We start from the raw sequence: 18,443 nt of genomic DNA, 5'->3' as shown, positions 1-18,443 counted from the left end.
TACTCCAGCTTTTTGTGTTTACCTTGTTGTCTTCTAAATGTTGTTATCATAGTTGTTATAGTTTGAACAGAACATAGTTGCAAGCATGGACTGATTGGGCCAAATGGCCTATTTCTGCGCAAGAAAAAAAACATTTCTATACAAACGGTTTTATCATGTTTGTGAATGCGGAGTATCTAAGAATAAGAACTTATCTGCCCTCAAGACAGATGTTGTTTAGACCAAGCAACTCAAAAATTGCGGATAAGCAAAGCAGTTTACCTCTGTTGCTGGTTTGGAGGTTTCACGTATGAATAATTTGACAGGTGTCTGATGCATAATCTCTAATTTTGGCTGTTGTTTTCCATATTGTATTTGCTGGGAAACCCCCACAAGTTTGTTAGTGTCCCTTTGAGCAGCTAAAAGTGCACAAGTGTATTTTCATAAAATATGGTCGAAAGATGTGAGAACATTATTTAGCTGATCCGCAACTTGTCCTAAGGATTTTTATTCAGCGAGCCCACGGGACAGAACCTACTAATATCAGAAAGACAAGAGGCAAAGCAGGTGGTGTTTTCAAGCTTCAATCTTAAAAATTTAAAACATAGTGGGAAAATTGAACAAGTCATACATTTTCTGGTTTGCAAGGAATGTAGGCAGAATATATTTATTGGAGTGGAAGAAATGTATGAATGTCTAGATTTCAATGTAGATAGTAAGCAGGAAGAGTGCAGAGGTGTGCATGATTATATCTTCACAGGCAAACTGGTGGAAAGTTCATAGAGGTATTGCAGACAACAACAAAACACATGTACTTCACCCATCCTTTATATCCAGCGATACTGCCTGACCCACCAAGTTATTCCAGCATCTCTGGAGAAGAAGGATGGGTGAGGTTTCTGGTCAATTCCCTTCTTCAGACCGATTGCAGCGGGAGCAGGAATTTAAACAGAGATGCTTCGTGTCTATCTTTGGTTTAAATAATAAGGGTTACTATAAAGATACCTTATAAATGCACAGTGAACCACTTTGGAGCACTTCACAGGAGCCCGGTGAAATGAAATACAGTGCGTATAATTAGAGGTAGAAAGAAGGAACTGCAGATGTTGTTTTTTTACCAAAGATAGACACAAAGTGCTGGAGTAACTCAACGGGCCAGGCAGTATCTTTGGAGAGCAATGATGGCTGATTTTCATAAGGTCATATGGAATAGTAGAATTAGGCCATTTGGCCCATCAAGTCCGCTCTGCCATTCAATCATGAATGATCTATTTCTCCCTCCTAACTCCATTCTCCTGCCTTCTCCCCATAACCTCTGAAACCTATGCTAATCATGTGGACTGAGGTACAGCCAAAAGTTTCGTTTTGCACGCTATTCAATCAGATCGGAAAATATTTTCCAGTTTAAATTCCTGCACCCGCTGCAATCGGTCTGAAGAAGGGAATCGACGAGAAGCCTCACCCATCCTTCTTCTCCAGAGATGCTGCCTGACCTGCTGAGTCATCCAGCACTTTGTGTCCATCTGTGGACAATTAAGAGTGTCGGTCATTTTGATCAAAGAGGCTAATCTTTCAAAAGCAACACTGTTCTGGCAGAAGATAACAAAACACCCAGGCAGAAGGTGGACCCGAGGCTCCTGGTGGTTCAGTTGCTTTTGTAACATGGCACCAGGCAGGGGTTTCTACAGAGCTGGCTGCTTCGTGTTATTGCAGGCATATGTTATGCTTTGTTTATCTGTGTGCTAGCAGGTGCTTGCTGCCCTGTGGTTTGCAGTCTAGGGTAGAGGTAGCAGAGAGATGCAACAACCCAGTACTTTGTCGAAGTGCCACAAAGATTTGCTTTGGCTCTCAATAACTATTGAACGTGTGTCTGTAAACAAATTGGATGATTGGTTCCGAAAACCAGAGATCCAGGTTTGCTCATGCCGAAGATGAACAGCAGCGTAACCAGCGTGGAAATAGACTTAAGATAAACACAAAATGCTGGAGTAACTCAGCGGGGCAGGCAGTTTGGTCGAGATCCATCTTCAGACCTATTCAGGAATATGCAAGTCTATTCAGAAATTGACGTAGTACTGTAGATTACTTGTCCCTTGTAAATCCCTTGAGTGTGTAGATTAGTGGTTGTATATGGCAGTGTAGATGGGAATGTGGGTAGGATAAAATAGCCAGGGCTCCCGGCCACCAAAGCCAGCTTGGGAAATAGAAACAGAAACATAGAAAATAGGTGCAGGAGGAGGCCATTCGGCCCTTCGAGCCAGCACCGCCATTCATTGTGATCATGGCTGATCGTCCCCTATCAATAACCCGTGCCTGCCTTCTCCCCATATCCCTTGGCTCCACTAGTCCTTAGAGTATCTAACTCTCTCTAAAATCCATCTAGTGATTTGGCCTCCGCTGCCCTCTGTGGCAGGGAATTCCATAAATTCACAACTCTCTGGGTGAAAACGTTTTTTTCTCATCTCAGTCGTAAATGACCTCCCCTTTATTCTAAGGCTGTGGGAGCCGGCTATGGGACCAGATCTGCGGCTCCGGCTGGGATTCAGAACCCCAGTCGCAGGCAGCAAATTTGACGGCCCACCGATCAGCCGCAGCTGTTCACCCGGCCTATAGGCCTCACATTTCTGGGGGATGTCCGGGGGTGGATTTCAAATGCCCTCTGGTAATTTTGTCCGGATTAAAGCAGGTGCCGGGCCACCAGTTGCTGGAAAATGGGTGGTGGATCTGTGGTTGATTTTTCCATCCTGGGGAAAAAGGTTCTGATTGCCTACTCTTGTCTATGCCTCTCATAATTTTATATACTTCCATCGGGTCTCCTCGCAACCCCCCGCCATTCGAGAGAAAACAATCCTCATCTGTCCAACCTCTCCCTGTCCAACCTCCATCTTTGTCTTGCTGTCATTGAGGGAAAGGTTATTATCCTGACACCATGTTGCTCAGTTTTCTCTCTCCGTCCTGTACCCTGTCTAGTCATCGTCCATGATCAGGGCCTCTACAGTGGTGTAATCATGCATTACAATTGCTCCACTCGTTTAAATCTCTACTCTGACAGCAGCATTTCTTTATTCCCTTTATCATGTATCCGTACACTGTGGACGGCTCGATTGTAATCGTGAATGGGTTTTTCCGCAGACTGGTTAGCAGGCAACAACATATTTTCACTGTACCTCGGTCCGCGTGACAGTAAACTAACAAAACGCAAACTCAAAAAAAGGGCTGGTGTAATGCTCTAAATACAATGGTTTTTATTGCAATCACCACAATCGCCCCCATCACCACCACATTAAAAACATGTTACTTTCCACCGCAATCTTGTAGGAAGCATAGAAATGTGAAGGCTGCAGTTTTTAAAGTGTCTCTCTTCTTGTGTTCCGTTTACCCGGTCGGTGCACAGTCGAGTCGGCCTTGTGTCATGTCATGTGTGAAATGATGCAGAGAGGCTGCTTGTGATACAGGTCTCCAGTGGGTCAAAGTAATTTCTCCTGTAACTTGATGAATGCTGTTGATAGTGATGGAAATGCATTATAGATAATAACGGCTTAACCTCGCGGCTGACATCCAGTCAAGATGAGCCCATTGTCCCCCATGGAGATGTAACCTCCGCATCTGTTACATTCTGATGCAGGTATGGGTGGAATTCAAAGCAGGGATCAGCCTGCCTTCTTTCGATGGTGTGCTTCACAACATCCTCTTCATTTAGTTTGGATATGAAGGGTGGAAACCTAGTCCACACGGAGTCGCCGAGTTCTATGTCAGCCCACTTTTGCATCCCCTCCCCTGCACGCCAAGGACAATTTACAGAGGCCAATTAACCTATAGTCCCGTGAGTTTTCATGGCAGTCGTGTCAGTGTGGTTGGTCCACGACAGATCATTGTTCATATTAACACTTGAAGCTCCCACTCATTCTCTGCAAACCCGCATGTCTTTGCGATGTGGGAGGAAATCAGAGCATCCAGGGATCTGGAGTCATCAGGCAACTGAATCATCCTCCACAACCAGAGAGCAGTGCTCGACTACTATCTTCCTCATGGGTGACCCTCAAACTATCCTTGATCAAACTTTGCTGGCTTTACCTTGGACTGTTATTCACTTATGATACATTTACGATAGAACTTTGCTTATCCCAAGAGGGAAATTGATCTGTCAACAAACATCAAACACAAATACATGAAATTAATGTAACGAGTGGAAAGGGTTGGGGCTGTGCAAAGATTGGGGGGGGGGGGGGAAGGAGTCAGTTTACCCCACGACAGAAGGGGGAGGAGTTGTACAATTTGATAGCCACAGGGAAGAAGTGTCTCCTGTGGCGTTCTGTGCTGCATCTTTGTGGAACCAGTCTGTTGCTGAAGGTTAAAGTCAAAGTCAAGTCAGTGAAATGAATTTGCCAGCAGCGATACGGTTAAAAAGGACACACAATACACAATAAAATGTAACACAAACATCCACCACAGCATTCTTCACTGTGGTGGAAGGCAACAAAGTTCAGTCAGTCCTCCTCCTTTGTTCACCAGTGGTCGGGGCCATGAACCCTCCGTAGTCGCCGCTACGGACAGCCCGATGTACAGGCCCTCTCGTCGGGATGATCAAAACTCCGACGTCGGGATGGTCGAGCACACTCTGCGGCTTGGAGGTCCCGAGTCGGCACTTTCCTACCAGAGACCAGAGGCTTCAGGATGTTATAGGCCGTGGGCCGGACGTCGGGGCGCTCCTCTCTGGCGACCCCCGGCAAGGGTTCGCCCACTCCGTGATGGAAAGTCCACGCTGCGCCCGCTGCCGATACTCCGGCCCAACTCCGGGAAGGGCCGCTCCAATCCATGCCGTTAGGCCACGAGGGAGGCGGCATAGAAAAAGCCGTGGAGGAGGCGACCAAAAACAGTTCCCCCCCTTTTCCCCGCCTCACACAAGACGTACCGAGAGACACCCAAACCAACACTAGACACACCAAAAAATGTAGAAATAACACGCTGCTGGCAGGACAGCCGACTCGCGGCGCGGCGCCCCCACTGACCACGCGCTCCTCCGGTTGATCAGTGTGTCATGGAGGGGGTGATCATGTATTTATAATTAGCTCGATTGTAATCATGTATTGTCTTTCTGCTGACTGGATGGCAAACAACAAAAGCTGAAAAAGCTGTGACACTAAACTGAAAACCCACAGGGTGATGGGGAGATCGGAGATCAAACTCCACGCACACAGCACCTGGAGATCGGGTTTAAACCTGTGTCTCTGACGTTGTGAGGCAGCACTTTACCAGTTGCGCCACCGTGCCGCCCTTATTTTTAGCAGGTGTTATTTCCGGGGACAATTGTGTGCTCACAGCGCCAGGTACAATTTATAGAAGGCCAATCGACCTACCAGCCCGCACTCTTTGGGACAATAGAGGAAACCGGAGCACCCAGATGGAACTGGCCCTTCGGCCCACCGTGTTTACGCTGACCATGCATCACCCGTTCACACTAATTGTTAGCCCATTTTCGCATTCACTCCCTGCACACTCGGGGCAATTTACAGAGGGCCGATTATCCTACAAACCCACACGTCTTTTGGGATGTGGGAGGAAACAGGGAAAACGTGCAAACTCCACACAAACAACATCGGAGGTCAGGACCGAACTCTGGGGAGGTAGCAGCTCTGCCAGCTGCACCACTCTGCTGCCCCTTTTTCCACTGTGTTCTCTGGCAAAAGCAATGTTTTCGATATCGGAGGCATCCGGAAATGATCTGGCAGCGATAGCGGAGAGGTCGGTGCGGCGGCTGATGGTGGATGGTCCACGTGGTGTGAGGGCGCCGCTGCCGAGGGAAGGAACAAAGGAGGACCCAGCGTGGGGGGATGGGTGGGGGGGGGGGGGAGAACAAAGGGGACCTAGAGCGGGGGCACTTTGTAACTTTGTAAGCGCCCTCTATGTGGCGACTATTTGTATACCTTGGGTATGCAAGCAAAGAATTTCACTGTGACGTGTCACATATAACAAAACATTAATCAATTCATTCATTCATTCATTCATTCATCATTCATTCATTCATTCACACACAAAAAAGCGTCTGAGTTTCAAACATACACCGTGTGGAGCAGTTTTTGAGTTTGCTGCCCAGAAAGACCAGAACCAGAACCAATTAGGGTCATCAGAAGAATACAGTGAAGGATGCCGTCCTTACCCTGACTTTGTGAAGTTGTGAAACACGCGCGTGAGTTTGTTTATTCCCCATCAGCGTCCCCTTGAAAGATCAAGGTTACTGAGGAATGTAAAAATAGCAGGGCCATGGCTACAGTGGCATGCAGAATGGTGATTGTGTGGTTAAAAGGATTAGAGACCTAAGATTCCCTTTGATTTTTTTTTCTCTCTCCAAGAGGAAATAGGACATATCATAAAAGATGAAACACTTAGGATTTGAATATGAAAGCAGCAACTACGTGTATGAGGTGACTAGTTTAATTTAGTAAATTATCCTGGGATATACTGCTCAAGAATCTTAATTATGGATTTTTCTCTCTCTGTCTCTCTCTGTCTCTCTCTCTCTCTCTTTCTCTGTCTCTCTCTGTGTCACTCTCTCTGTCTCTCTCTGTCACTCTCTCTGTCTCTCTCTCTGTCTCTCTTTCTCTCTGTCACTCTCTCTGTCTCTCTCTCTCTGTCTCTCTCTCTCTCTCTCTCTCTCTCTCTCTCTCTCTCTCTCTCTCTCTCTCTCTCTCTCTCTCTCTCTCTCTGTCTCTCTCTCTCTCTCTCTCTCTGTCCCTCTCTGTCTCTCTCTGTCTCTCTCTCTCTGTCTGTCTCTCTGCCTGTCTCTGTCCGTCTCTGTCTCTCTCTCTCTTTCTCTCTGCATGTCTTTCTATTCGTCTGTCTCTCTCTCTCTCTCATCTTTGGGTTTCTCTCTAGCCCCTTTTCTCTCACTATTGTCACAGAGCTCTTTGGCATCACCAGTTTAATGAACGATTCATTAACCTGTTTCAGGGTGCCAAAAATGGTGCAGAGTGTCAAAGAGAACACATTGCCAGTTAGCAATGCATAATAATTGGTGCAGGTTTGAGATGCTTCATCTTGTCTTTGTAGGTCAACTGAAGAAGAATAGCAGATGCAGACCTGACTTGTTTTGTAAGCCTTTCCCATTGACCTGCTTTCTCCTGTTCTATTTTGAGGACTGGCTTCTGTCTAATTCAAGCAGGCCCCACAGAAAGGCAATAATCCTGTCTCGGGCTGCAGCTATATAAAGGAACTGACGATGACTGAAGGCAGATCTCTCCTGCCCTCTCTAAATGCCGCCTTGATGCAAGCAGTCGACACACGCTGTCTGCCTGCCAACAGACTTGTTTGAAGGTCAAATCTTTGACAATGTATTGAAGCTTCCAGCAATCATATCCCTGCATGTACTTTGAAACGTAGGAATGCGAGGTATTGTTTGGGAAGTGACACTGCTGGAGCTCAGCGCAAAGACTGGTCAGATCAACCACACAGCCTGAATGTTTTCTCATTCACAGTTATGAAGTTACCTGAATGATAGGCAAGATAGACACAAAGTGCTGGAGTAACTCAGCGGGTCAGGCATCCTCTCTAGAGAAAAGGGACGGGCGACATTTCGGGTCTGGACCCTTCTTCACACAGGAATTGGATAGGTATCAATTTGGCAGACTCAGCCTCAGCTTTGTGCTCTGCGGCACAACTGCGGTATGAACTGGCAGCCTCTGCCAGTGAAGGCAATGGGGTGGGGTGGGAGACAGGTTTAGACCAGGCTGCATGAGTCAAGAAGGGAGCAGCGTTCTCATTTCACTGCCTTAACTTGCTCCATCAGCACCTGCCGTAGTGTCATTGAGTCATACAGAGTGGAAACAGGCCCTTCAGCTGAACTTGCCCATGCCGACCAACATGCCCCATGTTCCACCTGCCCATATCCCTCTTAACGTACGCTATCCATGTACCTGTCCATTCTGTTTCTTAAACATTGCAATAGTACCTGCCACACACCTGCAGCCACGAACAACGTACCCCATTGTTCATAATGTAACAGCACTGCATGGATCTGAAGCCACCAACACGGTATTGCATTGGGAGACGACCATGGTCTAGTACCCAGCAGCACTGTGCCCCATCTATACAGTGACTGACCTGAAGCTAGCACTGTATCCCAGTTATAAACGAGTCCTATATCCACCGATGAAATAGGAAAGTGGCTCAATGTTATGCTGTCACCCTTGTAATCACCAGCACTACAACTGTCTTATATCCCAATAACTGACCTGTAACCATTAGCATCATAACCCAGCATTTTACAGTGTGAGGCTTATCTCCACCACCTCTGTTACATGCGAAACAATGACTGACCTGGAACCCTAAGTAATGTAGACATGTTATACAGTGACAGATCTGTGCCCAGCGGTACTGTTATACAGTGTCTGACCTGTTACCCACCAGTGATGTATCCCAATATTAGTTGGTGACTGACCTGTGAATAGAGTGACGGACTTGACCCCAGTGTTGTACATTGAGGGCCTGTCTCAGCCGGTACTGTACATTGATGGACCTGTATTGTGCCACAATTTATACAGTAACATTGTAGCTGCTGGATGCTGGTTATTACACAAAAGGAGGAACGCTTGTTGATATTATTAATGAAAGTTGGGAGTTAGGAATGGAGGGCAAGGCAAGTAACTGAAAGTAACTGACAACAATACCAAATCACTGTGGTACTGGTATAGTGGATGCTGATATCACCGTACTAAATCGGTGCTGTGCTGGTCCGGAATAGACTGAGATCACCAGGCCAAATCTGTACTGCTTGTCACACAGAATGGTCATAAATAACGTTTATGGTTAACAGAGCACAAAAGTAACGACAATTTAGAGAGTGGCTGTGCTTCCAGAAGCAGGAAGACTTTTCAGAAAGCCTAGGCTTGAAAATAAGGTGCAGTGGGGACAGAGAAACTACCAAAAAGGGTTGAGAACCTTACAGGATGCAGGACAGGAGGAGGTGAAGTCATGGTAGCTTTTATAGTGTCACCACAGCCAAATGTCGATTTGTTCCCATGTGGCTCTCATTAATAGATACTCCCTGGATCGATCCTTCATTTCCTTAAACATTACTAACTCATCCGTGAACAATTTGGGATGTTTTACCATGTTGAAGTTGCTGTGTAGGAAGGAACTGCAGATGCTGGTTTACACCGAAGATAGACACAAAATGCTGGAGTAACACAGCGGGATAGGCAGCATCTCTGGAGAGAAGGAGTGGGTGGCGTTTCAGGTCGAGACCTTTCTTCAGACTGGGGTCTGACTGGGGAAGAAGGGTCTCGACCCCAAACGTCACCCATTCCTCGTCTCCAATTATGCTGCCTGTCCCGCTGAGTTACTCCAGCTTTTTGTGTCTCTCTTCGGTGTGAATATACGTCATGGTTATTCAATTTACCAGCAGGGAGTCAAGATATGCTAATGTGGAAGATGCATAATTACTGACTGGTGCAAAGTGACCTCTTTCATTTTGTAAACATTTGAGTTTCACTGCTCATTAAATATTCTGCAACATCATTAAATCCATCAATGCCAAACATTGAATTTTCATCTCTGGCAAGTTGTATTTTCTCCTGTCCGCTTTGATGTCTGTGTTCTGGAGCCCTCGCTGTAACACCGCTTAATATTAGATTGCCGAACGTTGCTATTTGCCGCTTAAACTACTTTGAAGTTTGGAAGAAAAACTTATTTTTTCCCAATACGCTGCCTTTGAGGCTTACCGTATTATGGGATTATAGCACCCAATCATTTCAGAAGTAATTAAATTATAGTGGGTTTTGCTTTAGGCTTATCTACTTTACCAATGGCAGCATTTGGTGTGTTTAGTTTTTGAATGTTTTCCCTCTCTTTCTACGCCCTGATATTGCTGCTCCGGTAATCCAGCTCAGAGATTTGAGACGTAGCTCGATTTGAAAGAAGAGTGGTACTGGACTGGATGTTAAGCCGTCTGCTGGTTAGTGCTTGACCTTGGGTTTTGGAAGATTGAGGGTAATTTAAAGCGACAAAGGGGACCTGGAGGCCACGTACAAAGAAACTATTTCCTTTGGTGAAGGATTGCTAAAATGCAGGATAAAAGCCAGGCCCTTCGCCCAGTCCTGCAGCATGGTCTAAAGCTGTCTGCCACGTTTGAAAGGCTTTTCCAAGTTAATTCCATTCTTCGGTGTTTCTTCCTGAAAATTTAACAAGCAATCCTTTCCGCAAAGGGTAAGGGAGCCTCGAACTTGGTGTGCCCTCCATTCCCTTGTTGCAACGGGGCCTGCAGTGCACCTGCACCACCTCCCCCATCCCACCATCCCTCCCTGACCCCAGAACGCAACGGACCTGTTTCCCTGTCAGCCCTTTTTGTCCAGGTGACAAAATGGCAAGTTGGTGTCGGGAACTTGTACAAGATTCTTCTATTTATTCCACTCGCTCAACTTGCCATCGACTACTGAGTAAAGGGCCTGTCCCACTTTCACGACCTAATTCACGACCTCTGCCGAGTTTGCCCTTGACTCTTAATCGCAGCCTGGTCGTCACGAGGTCGTAGGGGGTCGTAAGAGGCCGTAGGTAGGTCGTAGGTATGTTGTGATGCTAGTCGTAGGTACTCGTGGCTTCAAGTAGGTCGGGGCGTTTTTCTAACCTGGTGAAAAATGTCCACGAGTAAAAGAGATTGTGAAGGTGGGACTGGCCCTTAAGTTTAAAAGTATGGTCAAACTCTTTTGAAACGCACCTGCCCGCGAAATAAAAACATGTCCAATGGTTGGAAAATGTCGAGGAATGTCTTGCATGCTGTAGGTCCTGTACTGTGTGATGTGTAGCAAGGAACTGCCGTTACCGGTTTACACCGAAGATAGGGCACAAAATGCTCAAGTGACTCGGCGGGACAGGTAGCATCTCTGGAGAGATGGAATGGGTGTCGTCTTGGGTCAAGACCGTTCTTCAGTTTGTTTGTGGCAGCTTTAAAGAGCGAAGCAGACGCCGCCTGCAAAACCAGACATACCCCCAGAACACATTCATCACCAATCTGTTAACGTTGCTCGTTTGTGGGTTCAAGGAGACTTTTGCAATGAAGCTGTTGTTTTTTTTGTTCAACGGTGCTGCCAGACATGTCTGAGAAGTTATAAATACGAGAGGTTTTGGAAATTTTAATTTCCAAAGAAGACTTATGACCATCGAGCAGTGAAATTAGAAAATAGTTCCGAGTAACTTTAAATAGTGAATTCACCATGCCAAGCTGATGCCTAAAGTAGAGGAGAGGGTGTAGGGGGCAGGAAGGCGCAGAGGGGTAGAAATAACAAAATAATTAGGGTTAAGAAACATTTAGACGGGTAGATTGGGATATGGGCCAAAAGCAGACAGGTGGTTCCAGTTTAGACGGGATAAGTTGGTTGGCATGGGCAAGTAGGGCCAAATGGCATGTTTCCATACCATATGACTATAACTTAATAAATTTCCTGATTATATATAATTTGCTAATGGAAAGAGATAGGATGTGTGAGTGATGTAGGGCGTAACACTGGGACTACGGTAGCTGTCTGCGCGGAGTTTGTACGTTCTCCCTGTGACTGCGTGGGTTTTCTCTGGGTGTTCCGGTTTCCAATCACACTCCAAAGACATACAGGTTTGTAGGTTAATTGGCTTCGGTATAATTGTAAGTTGTCCCTATTGTGTGGGATAATATTAGAGTTGGCCTGTCAATGCAGACTCCCTGGGCTGAAGGGTCTGTTTCCTCGCTGTAACTCTAAAGTAATTTAAGTAAAGATATAGTTTTCTGAGTGATTCCAGTGCTCTATTAATGGCCTCGGAGTTCAACAAGCTAATTGACATGAAAATTGAACACACTGGAAATATTCAGAAGGCCAGCCAGCATCTGTGGGGAAAGAAATGGCAAGAAACATTTTGGCAAATGACATTTCTCATTGTAAGTAGGTGCATCTGGTTTTCCCAACTGATCTCCCAGGGCCTGTCTATTGATCTCGGATGGGATCCAGATTTGTTTTAATGGATCAAATGCATCTGCTTATGATGAAAATTTAGATGTAAGATCAACATTTGAAATAGCAACCCTTTCTCTTTCCACAGATGCTGCCTGACCTCCAGGGTATTTTTAACAATTTCATTTTGTCTTTCAGATATTCTTTTGCGTTTGGGAAAAAAAACTTTGACATAATGTTTAGACAATCGATCCTGGGATTGCATGTTGCTGCAGGCAGGCAAAAAAATTGTCGTGCTTGAACAAACAATATGTAATGGTTCTAGTATGATAATCTCCATTGTCTGTTGTGAAATGGTTACGCTGTAATAGGAAATATTCCCTGCGATGTAATTTTGCAAGTTACGATGTGCAAATGATGTTGCACAATAAACTGAAAGTGTTGTTGAGATCAGTTTGTTGAAAATATCTCTGTGACCAATGTCAGTACAGAAGGTGACTTACATGTGCTGTTGTTTTGAGCATACTTCAATGTAATCGGTTTGGTTAATAGTTCAGTGCAAAATATTGCATGTACAATTGGACATCTGGTGCCTCCTAGACCTTAAGGTGCAGGTGAACATTTAGTCAGCACTGCAAGGCAAAGGGATATCAGGTGGGAGAGCATCAAAACTACAAACTGCAGTGATCTTGAAAGATGTGCATCTTGAAAGCCTATCATTATAAGAGGATAGGAGGAGCTGAGTCATTTCATATAGAATGTGGAAACAATGAAGTGCAGATGCTGGTTCATACCAAAGATAGACACAAGGTGCTGGAGTAGGATTGCCAACTTTCTCACTCCAAAATAAGCGACAAAAGGTCAAAATACAGGACAAATTCCTGACGGCAATTCATTGACCGACTCGGCCGTGGCTGGGTGAATGATGTATTGGCCCCGGGTGCTGGACTGCACACACAAAGCCCAGCCGGCGGGCCAGCTGAGGAGTTTTTGCCCGAGCACCGGACTTTGCGCGCGACGTTGCGCTCAAAGTCCAGCACCCCATCCAACTCATGAACAGTTGATTGGCCATAAGAAGGTGGCGGTGTCGGCGGTAAGCGAAGGTCCGAAGGTCAGACAGCTGGCCGGGCTGCCGACCGACGGGGCCACGGGCGAGGCGCTGCTGCTGCACTCCATGGGCTGCACCACTTCGGGACGGGTGAGGCGGGGCCAGACGCGGCGCTCCGTCACGACAGTCCCCTCGACCCGAGTAGTAGTAGTCAAATACGGGACAAGGGTGGTCCCGTACGGGACAAACCAATTTAGCCCAATATACGGGATGTCCTGGTTAATACAGGACAGTTGGCTGGAGTAACCCAGCAGGTCAGGCAGCATCTCTAGAGAAAAATGATGGGTAACGTTTTGGGTCAAGGCCCTTCTTCAGACAAAGCAGCAGTGACAGTCTGAAGTATGGCCCCAACTTGGAAAAAGTCACCAATTCCTTTTTCTCCAGAGATGCTGCCAGACCCGCTGAGTGACCTCAGCACCATGTGTCTCTATATATGAGTCATTTTGGAGTTTGTTTCTGGAAATAAATGTGCTATGTAACGGGAGGCATTGCAACCAAACTTAATTTAAATGCATTCACCCATTGAGTTGAGGCTGCTTGCAGTAGACTGGCAGAATTGTGCCCTAGGCAACTCCAATGTGTTTTTGTCATCAACGTTAAGGGATCAGAAGCCTTGAGGAAGGATGTGGATAAAAAATTAAGTTTTTTTCCCCTTCACCCACCCATAGGGTGGCATGGGGAAATACATGAAGAGTTGCTGCCTTACAGCGCCAGAGACCTGGGTTTGATCCGGACTACGGGTGCTGTCTGTACGGTGTTTGTACGTTCTCAGCTGGCACCTTTGTTTACAGGGACATGTTCGTTGGCACTTGTCACAAACTGTGTTTTTTTTTTTGTTTTGAGTTCACCCTGACACCCAGTCTTGTCTCTTTATTTGTGTTGTATAGCGCTATGCCAGTGGGTAGAAGCAGCACGGTATGGCAGGAGCCAAGAATCTCCATGTCCAAACAAAGCCTCAGGTAAAGAGTGGAAAACGGCTCAATTTCTCCGCTTTCTGCTTCCTTTCCAAATGCCACTCAATCTACTTCTGCAAAACTTTGGAGATTCTGCTGTCGCCCTCTTCGCATGTCACGCCTGGTTGAACAAGGGATTGTGGGAATTATCGGGATGCAAGTTGATTAGTCGACCTGTCTCGTGGCATCTGTAGCCTCTCCTCCCCCTTCCACACTAGAGTAGAGCTTGCCTGCATTTTATCCATGCACAGTTCTTGTCACTGTGGGGTGGACATTAATGTCTTGTTTGGTGGTGGTGGTGGTGGTGGTGGTGTTCATGATGGTGATGGGACTCTTCCTTCTGCTCCTCTTATCTGTATTGTTCTCCATGGTTTTAAATGTGTATCACCCGATGCTGAAGCAGTGATTGGATCCGATGGACTCGCTGCAAGACCAGCTAATAACAGATGCTTCACACCCAACGGTCGAGAAGGATGTCAACTCCCTACGCATCTTAACTCAAACAAATTAGACTGGACCTGTCAATAGTTAATTGCAACCCCAAATATTTGCGAGAGTTTTGATCCGAGTGAGAATCATGATTGAACTTGAGACAAAATTCTTACCCAAAGTGCAGGAAACGCACGGCAGGTCTGGCAGTATCTGTGGAGAGAAAACTGCAGTTAATGTCTAAGGACAAAGACCTATCATCGGATGCTTTCATTCCAACAAAGGGGCTTTAGCCCAAAACATTAACCCTGTTTCTCTTTCCACAGATGCTGCCGGACTTGCAGCATGTTGCCAACATTTTGTTTATTTGAATTCGGGTTTCCAACATCTGCCGGCTTTTAATTTCCATTGAAAAATTCTTTTCAAGCATTCTCTAGTCTTTTCATTTGTTATGATCACTGTTCGATTCAATGTGTTTCCAATGACTAATGTTAATAACAAGTTGGTTCCACCCACTCCATCATGCTGGTGATCCTAATGTAGGGTTCTCAACCATCCATCTATTGTGTCATACTTTCTCTTCGCATTGACGGAGGCCATTTGGCCCATCAAGTCGATACTCGTTCTCCGAACAATGATGTCAATCCATTCCACCATGTATTTTCTCCACTACTCACTTAGTCTCACATTCACGCATTTCCCTGATTCTCACACCAGCTATCTATTAAATTGCGGGCAACCTACAGTGTTTACCTGTCAACCCACACACCTTCTTCAGTCTGAAGAAGAGTTCCGACCCGAAAAGTCACCTACCTGTGTTCTCCAGGGACGCTGCCTGACCCGCTTAGTTACTCCAGCACTTTGTGTAAAGCAGCATCTGCAGTTCCGTGTTTCCATCCATCTTTTGGATGTTGGAGGAAACGGCAGCATCCAGGAGTAAGCCCACACCCTCACATGGAGAACACGTACAGCCACGTCCAGGATTGAACCTGTGTGGCTGGAGCTGTCAGTCAGCAGTTCCACTGTGCACCACTGTGCTTCCAAAATGCATTGTTCAGTCATTGACTTAACTGCTGTGTAAACATCTCGCCAAACAAATCAGTTGGACGTGTGTTCAGTACAGGGCAATGTCCAGGATTCCAGTCGGCCATTATTTACCCTTTCCCACTTCCTCCTGGCCCTACATACCGTGAGGCCAGTAGCAGCAACACAACAGCGGGCAAAGCTGATGCCAGTCGATCAAACGTTGCTCGATGACAGCTGACCTGAAACCACCTTATAAATAGTTTCATGCCACAGAAATGGGCCATTGTACCCATTTTACCCCACCGTCATTTTTGCCCTCTTAGGTTTATCAAGCTTTCCTTTAGATGGACACATTTTTTTCACCTCAGGTAATATATGAGGTAGCGAGTTCAACATTCTGATCAAGAAAGCATTCTCTTCAGAAGTAGCTGCCTGATTTTTTTTATTTACCTGTGGCCCAAGTTGCGGTCTCATCTGATCACAACTACCAAACCCATTAATTAGGTTGAGGACCCACCCCATCAGTCCAGAGAAAATAATTCGCTGTGCTAACTCGCGATGGTAATCACCCTCCAGCCCTGATGTCTACCTGATAAAACTTGGTGGTCCTTTTTCACAAAATGGAGGCCCGACCAGAACCTCAGTCCCATGTGCCAGGAAATGAGCTCACTTCCTGCGCTAGGAGCGCACTTCCTGTGCCGTGAGCTCACTGTCTAATGGTGAAGGGACCCAACTTGAAGTGAGGGGTTGGTGTGCAATGTTCTAACCTGTGCCACAGCTACGTGGTTGGTGCATCGGCCGTGGCCTGCAAGCAGGCTAGGAGTTGGCCTTTCAACTGGATCATGCCTACTTGTTTGAAGTCAAAGTGGAAGAACTTCAAAATATAATGTGTTCTTAAAATACCTTTGCAAGCTTTTTTGGCTGCGGGAGGTGAGTTGGTGAATCTTTGCTGTTGTTTACTGTATTTTAGTGGGAACTGTCCACAATCTGGGCAACTTCCTGGTGAGTACTGAATAATTTGCCATCTCTTTTCACCTCATAGGAGAAAACTTTGATCAGAGTCCATTGAGAAGAACCTTCAAGTCTAAAGTATTAGCCCATTATCCTCAAAACGTGGAATACAACCCTTTCGATCAAGATGCTGTCAATATGGTGAGTGTTGGACTTTAAATATTTCTTTATTCATTGCTCCTGTGCAGTGAATCCCAGGCTACGTAACCTTGTAGGTTTGACCAAAGTTCCACTAGTATGATTTCTTTCTTTCTTATTCCCATTTCATCTGTGTAGTCACCTGGGCGTGGAGTGAGATAACGAGGATAAACGGGTGATTAATGGTCGGTGTGGGCTTCAGGGCCTGTTTCCATGCTGTATCTCTAAACTAATCTAAACTACTCGAGTCTCCTTTGCTTTCCTCTCTGCGCCCAAAAGCATTATTTCAGTCAGGGTGCCAGCTGATCTGGAGTGGAATCAGGAAGTACACACTGTTCTAGGGCAAAGTTCCTGATAAATTGGTGTTTTTTATGCGGGAAAACACTAGTTCTTGGCAATGCTAAGGAGAAAGCAATAGAAAAGTACTATCAGTCCATCTGCTTTTACTATATGACCACAATCAGTCATCCAGGAACTGGTTTTAATTTGTTTTTTCCTTATATAACTTGTACCTAAATACAGCAAGGTGGCGCAGCGGTAGAGTTGCTGCCTTACAGCGCCAGAGACCCGGGTTTGATCCTGACTGCGAGTGCTGGCTGTACGGATTTGTACATCCTCCTCATGACTTGCGTCGGTTTTCTCCAGTTTCCTCCCATATTCTAAAGACATACAGGTTTCTAGCTTAAGTTGTTTCAGTAAAACTGTAATTTGTCCTTAGTGCGTGTAGGAAAATGCCAGTGTTTGGGGATGGCTGGTCGGCACGGACTCGGCGGGCCAAAGGGCCTCTTTCCGCGCTGTATCTCCAAACTAAACTAAGCTGCTTGCCTGGCATTGGACAAAGTGTTGGAGGAACTCAGTGGATCAGATGACATCTGTGGAGGAAATGGACAGGTGATGTTTTGGGTTAGTGCCTTCTTTTGGTTGATTGTGGTAGGGGTGAGTCAGCTGGAAACAACAGGTTGGTGGGGGGTGGATGACAGACTCTGGCAAGAGATAGGTGGATACAGGTGGCAGAGGTTTAATTGGCAGATGGGCGCAGAGATGGTTAGAGATGAAAAGGAGACAAAAGGGTGTCAGATAAGGAAGAAGAGGAGTGATATGTAAAGCCAGGTGGAGGGATATAGGTGGAAGGGGAGAGATGACCATAAGACATTCAACCCATCGTGTCTGCTCTACCATTCGATCCTAGCTGATCTATTTTCCCCTCTCAACACCATTCTCCTGCCTTCTCCCCGTACCCTTTGATGCTCTTACTGATCAAGAGGGGAGGAGAAAGAGTGGGAGGTTAATAAATGGGATCACAAATGTTTCTTGGCATGCTGGTTTTACCCAGTTCCCAGATCTGCTTTGACTTTGTCTGTTGCTGGTAAGAATAAATGTCAGAATTTATTCCTGGGGAAATTGGTGATGTCACCGACTTGCCCATTCCCTGCAGGCTTCAGGGAGTTATTGTTGACTTCTCCTTGAACTTGTCAGCCTACTTGGTGATGGTTCTCCCTGGAGGTTGGTTCCCGTGGCGATGAAGCCTGCAGCATTAATGCATTTGCTCTAATTAAAGCTGGTTTGCATCAGTAATAAAATGTACTGCTCGGAACACAGTGCACAGATTGTTGATGTTGTAATGACAGAGCGAGATAGAAAGAAAGAGCAATCACACAACGTGAATGAAAAATTCACGAGGCAATGAATTTGAATGTTCAGCCACAGTGGATTTAGTTATGCAGTGCAGAAACAGGCCCTTCGGCCCACCGAGTCTGCGCCGACCAGCGATCCCCGCACACTAACACTATCCTACACACACTAGGGACAATTTACAATTACCCAACCCAATTAACCTACAAACATGTGCGTCTTTGGAGTGTGGGAGGAAACACAAGATCCTGGAGA

General features: G+C 46.1%; 1 protein-coding gene across 5 annotated transcripts in view; it reads left to right on the top strand.

Annotated features, from left to right (window-relative positions):
• Nucleotides 1-18,443, top strand: part of dennd5b (DENN/MADD domain containing 5B) — a 164,939-nt gene that overhangs the window by 60,247 nt on the left and 86,249 nt on the right. For 3 of the 5 annotated variants that reach the window (XM_055650329.1, XM_055650327.1, XM_055650325.1), the window contains exons 2-3: nt 13,887-13,958; nt 16,450-16,559. In XM_055650329.1, coding sequence (XP_055506304.1) covers nt 13,887-13,958; nt 16,450-16,559 — 182 coding nt within the window. The remainder of the gene's footprint in view (nt 1-13,886; nt 13,959-16,449; nt 16,560-18,443) is intronic. The other 2 variants (XM_055650326.1, XM_055650328.1) reach the window with 1 other exon arrangement.

This window comes from Leucoraja erinacea, chromosome 19 (assembly GCF_028641065.1).
Source record: "Leucoraja erinacea ecotype New England chromosome 19, Leri_hhj_1, whole genome shotgun sequence".
Lineage (NCBI taxonomy): Eukaryota > Metazoa > Chordata > Chondrichthyes > Rajiformes > Rajidae > Leucoraja > Leucoraja erinaceus.
Note: the sequence above shows the minus strand (reverse complement) of the source record. Positions and strands in the feature narration are given on the sequence as shown.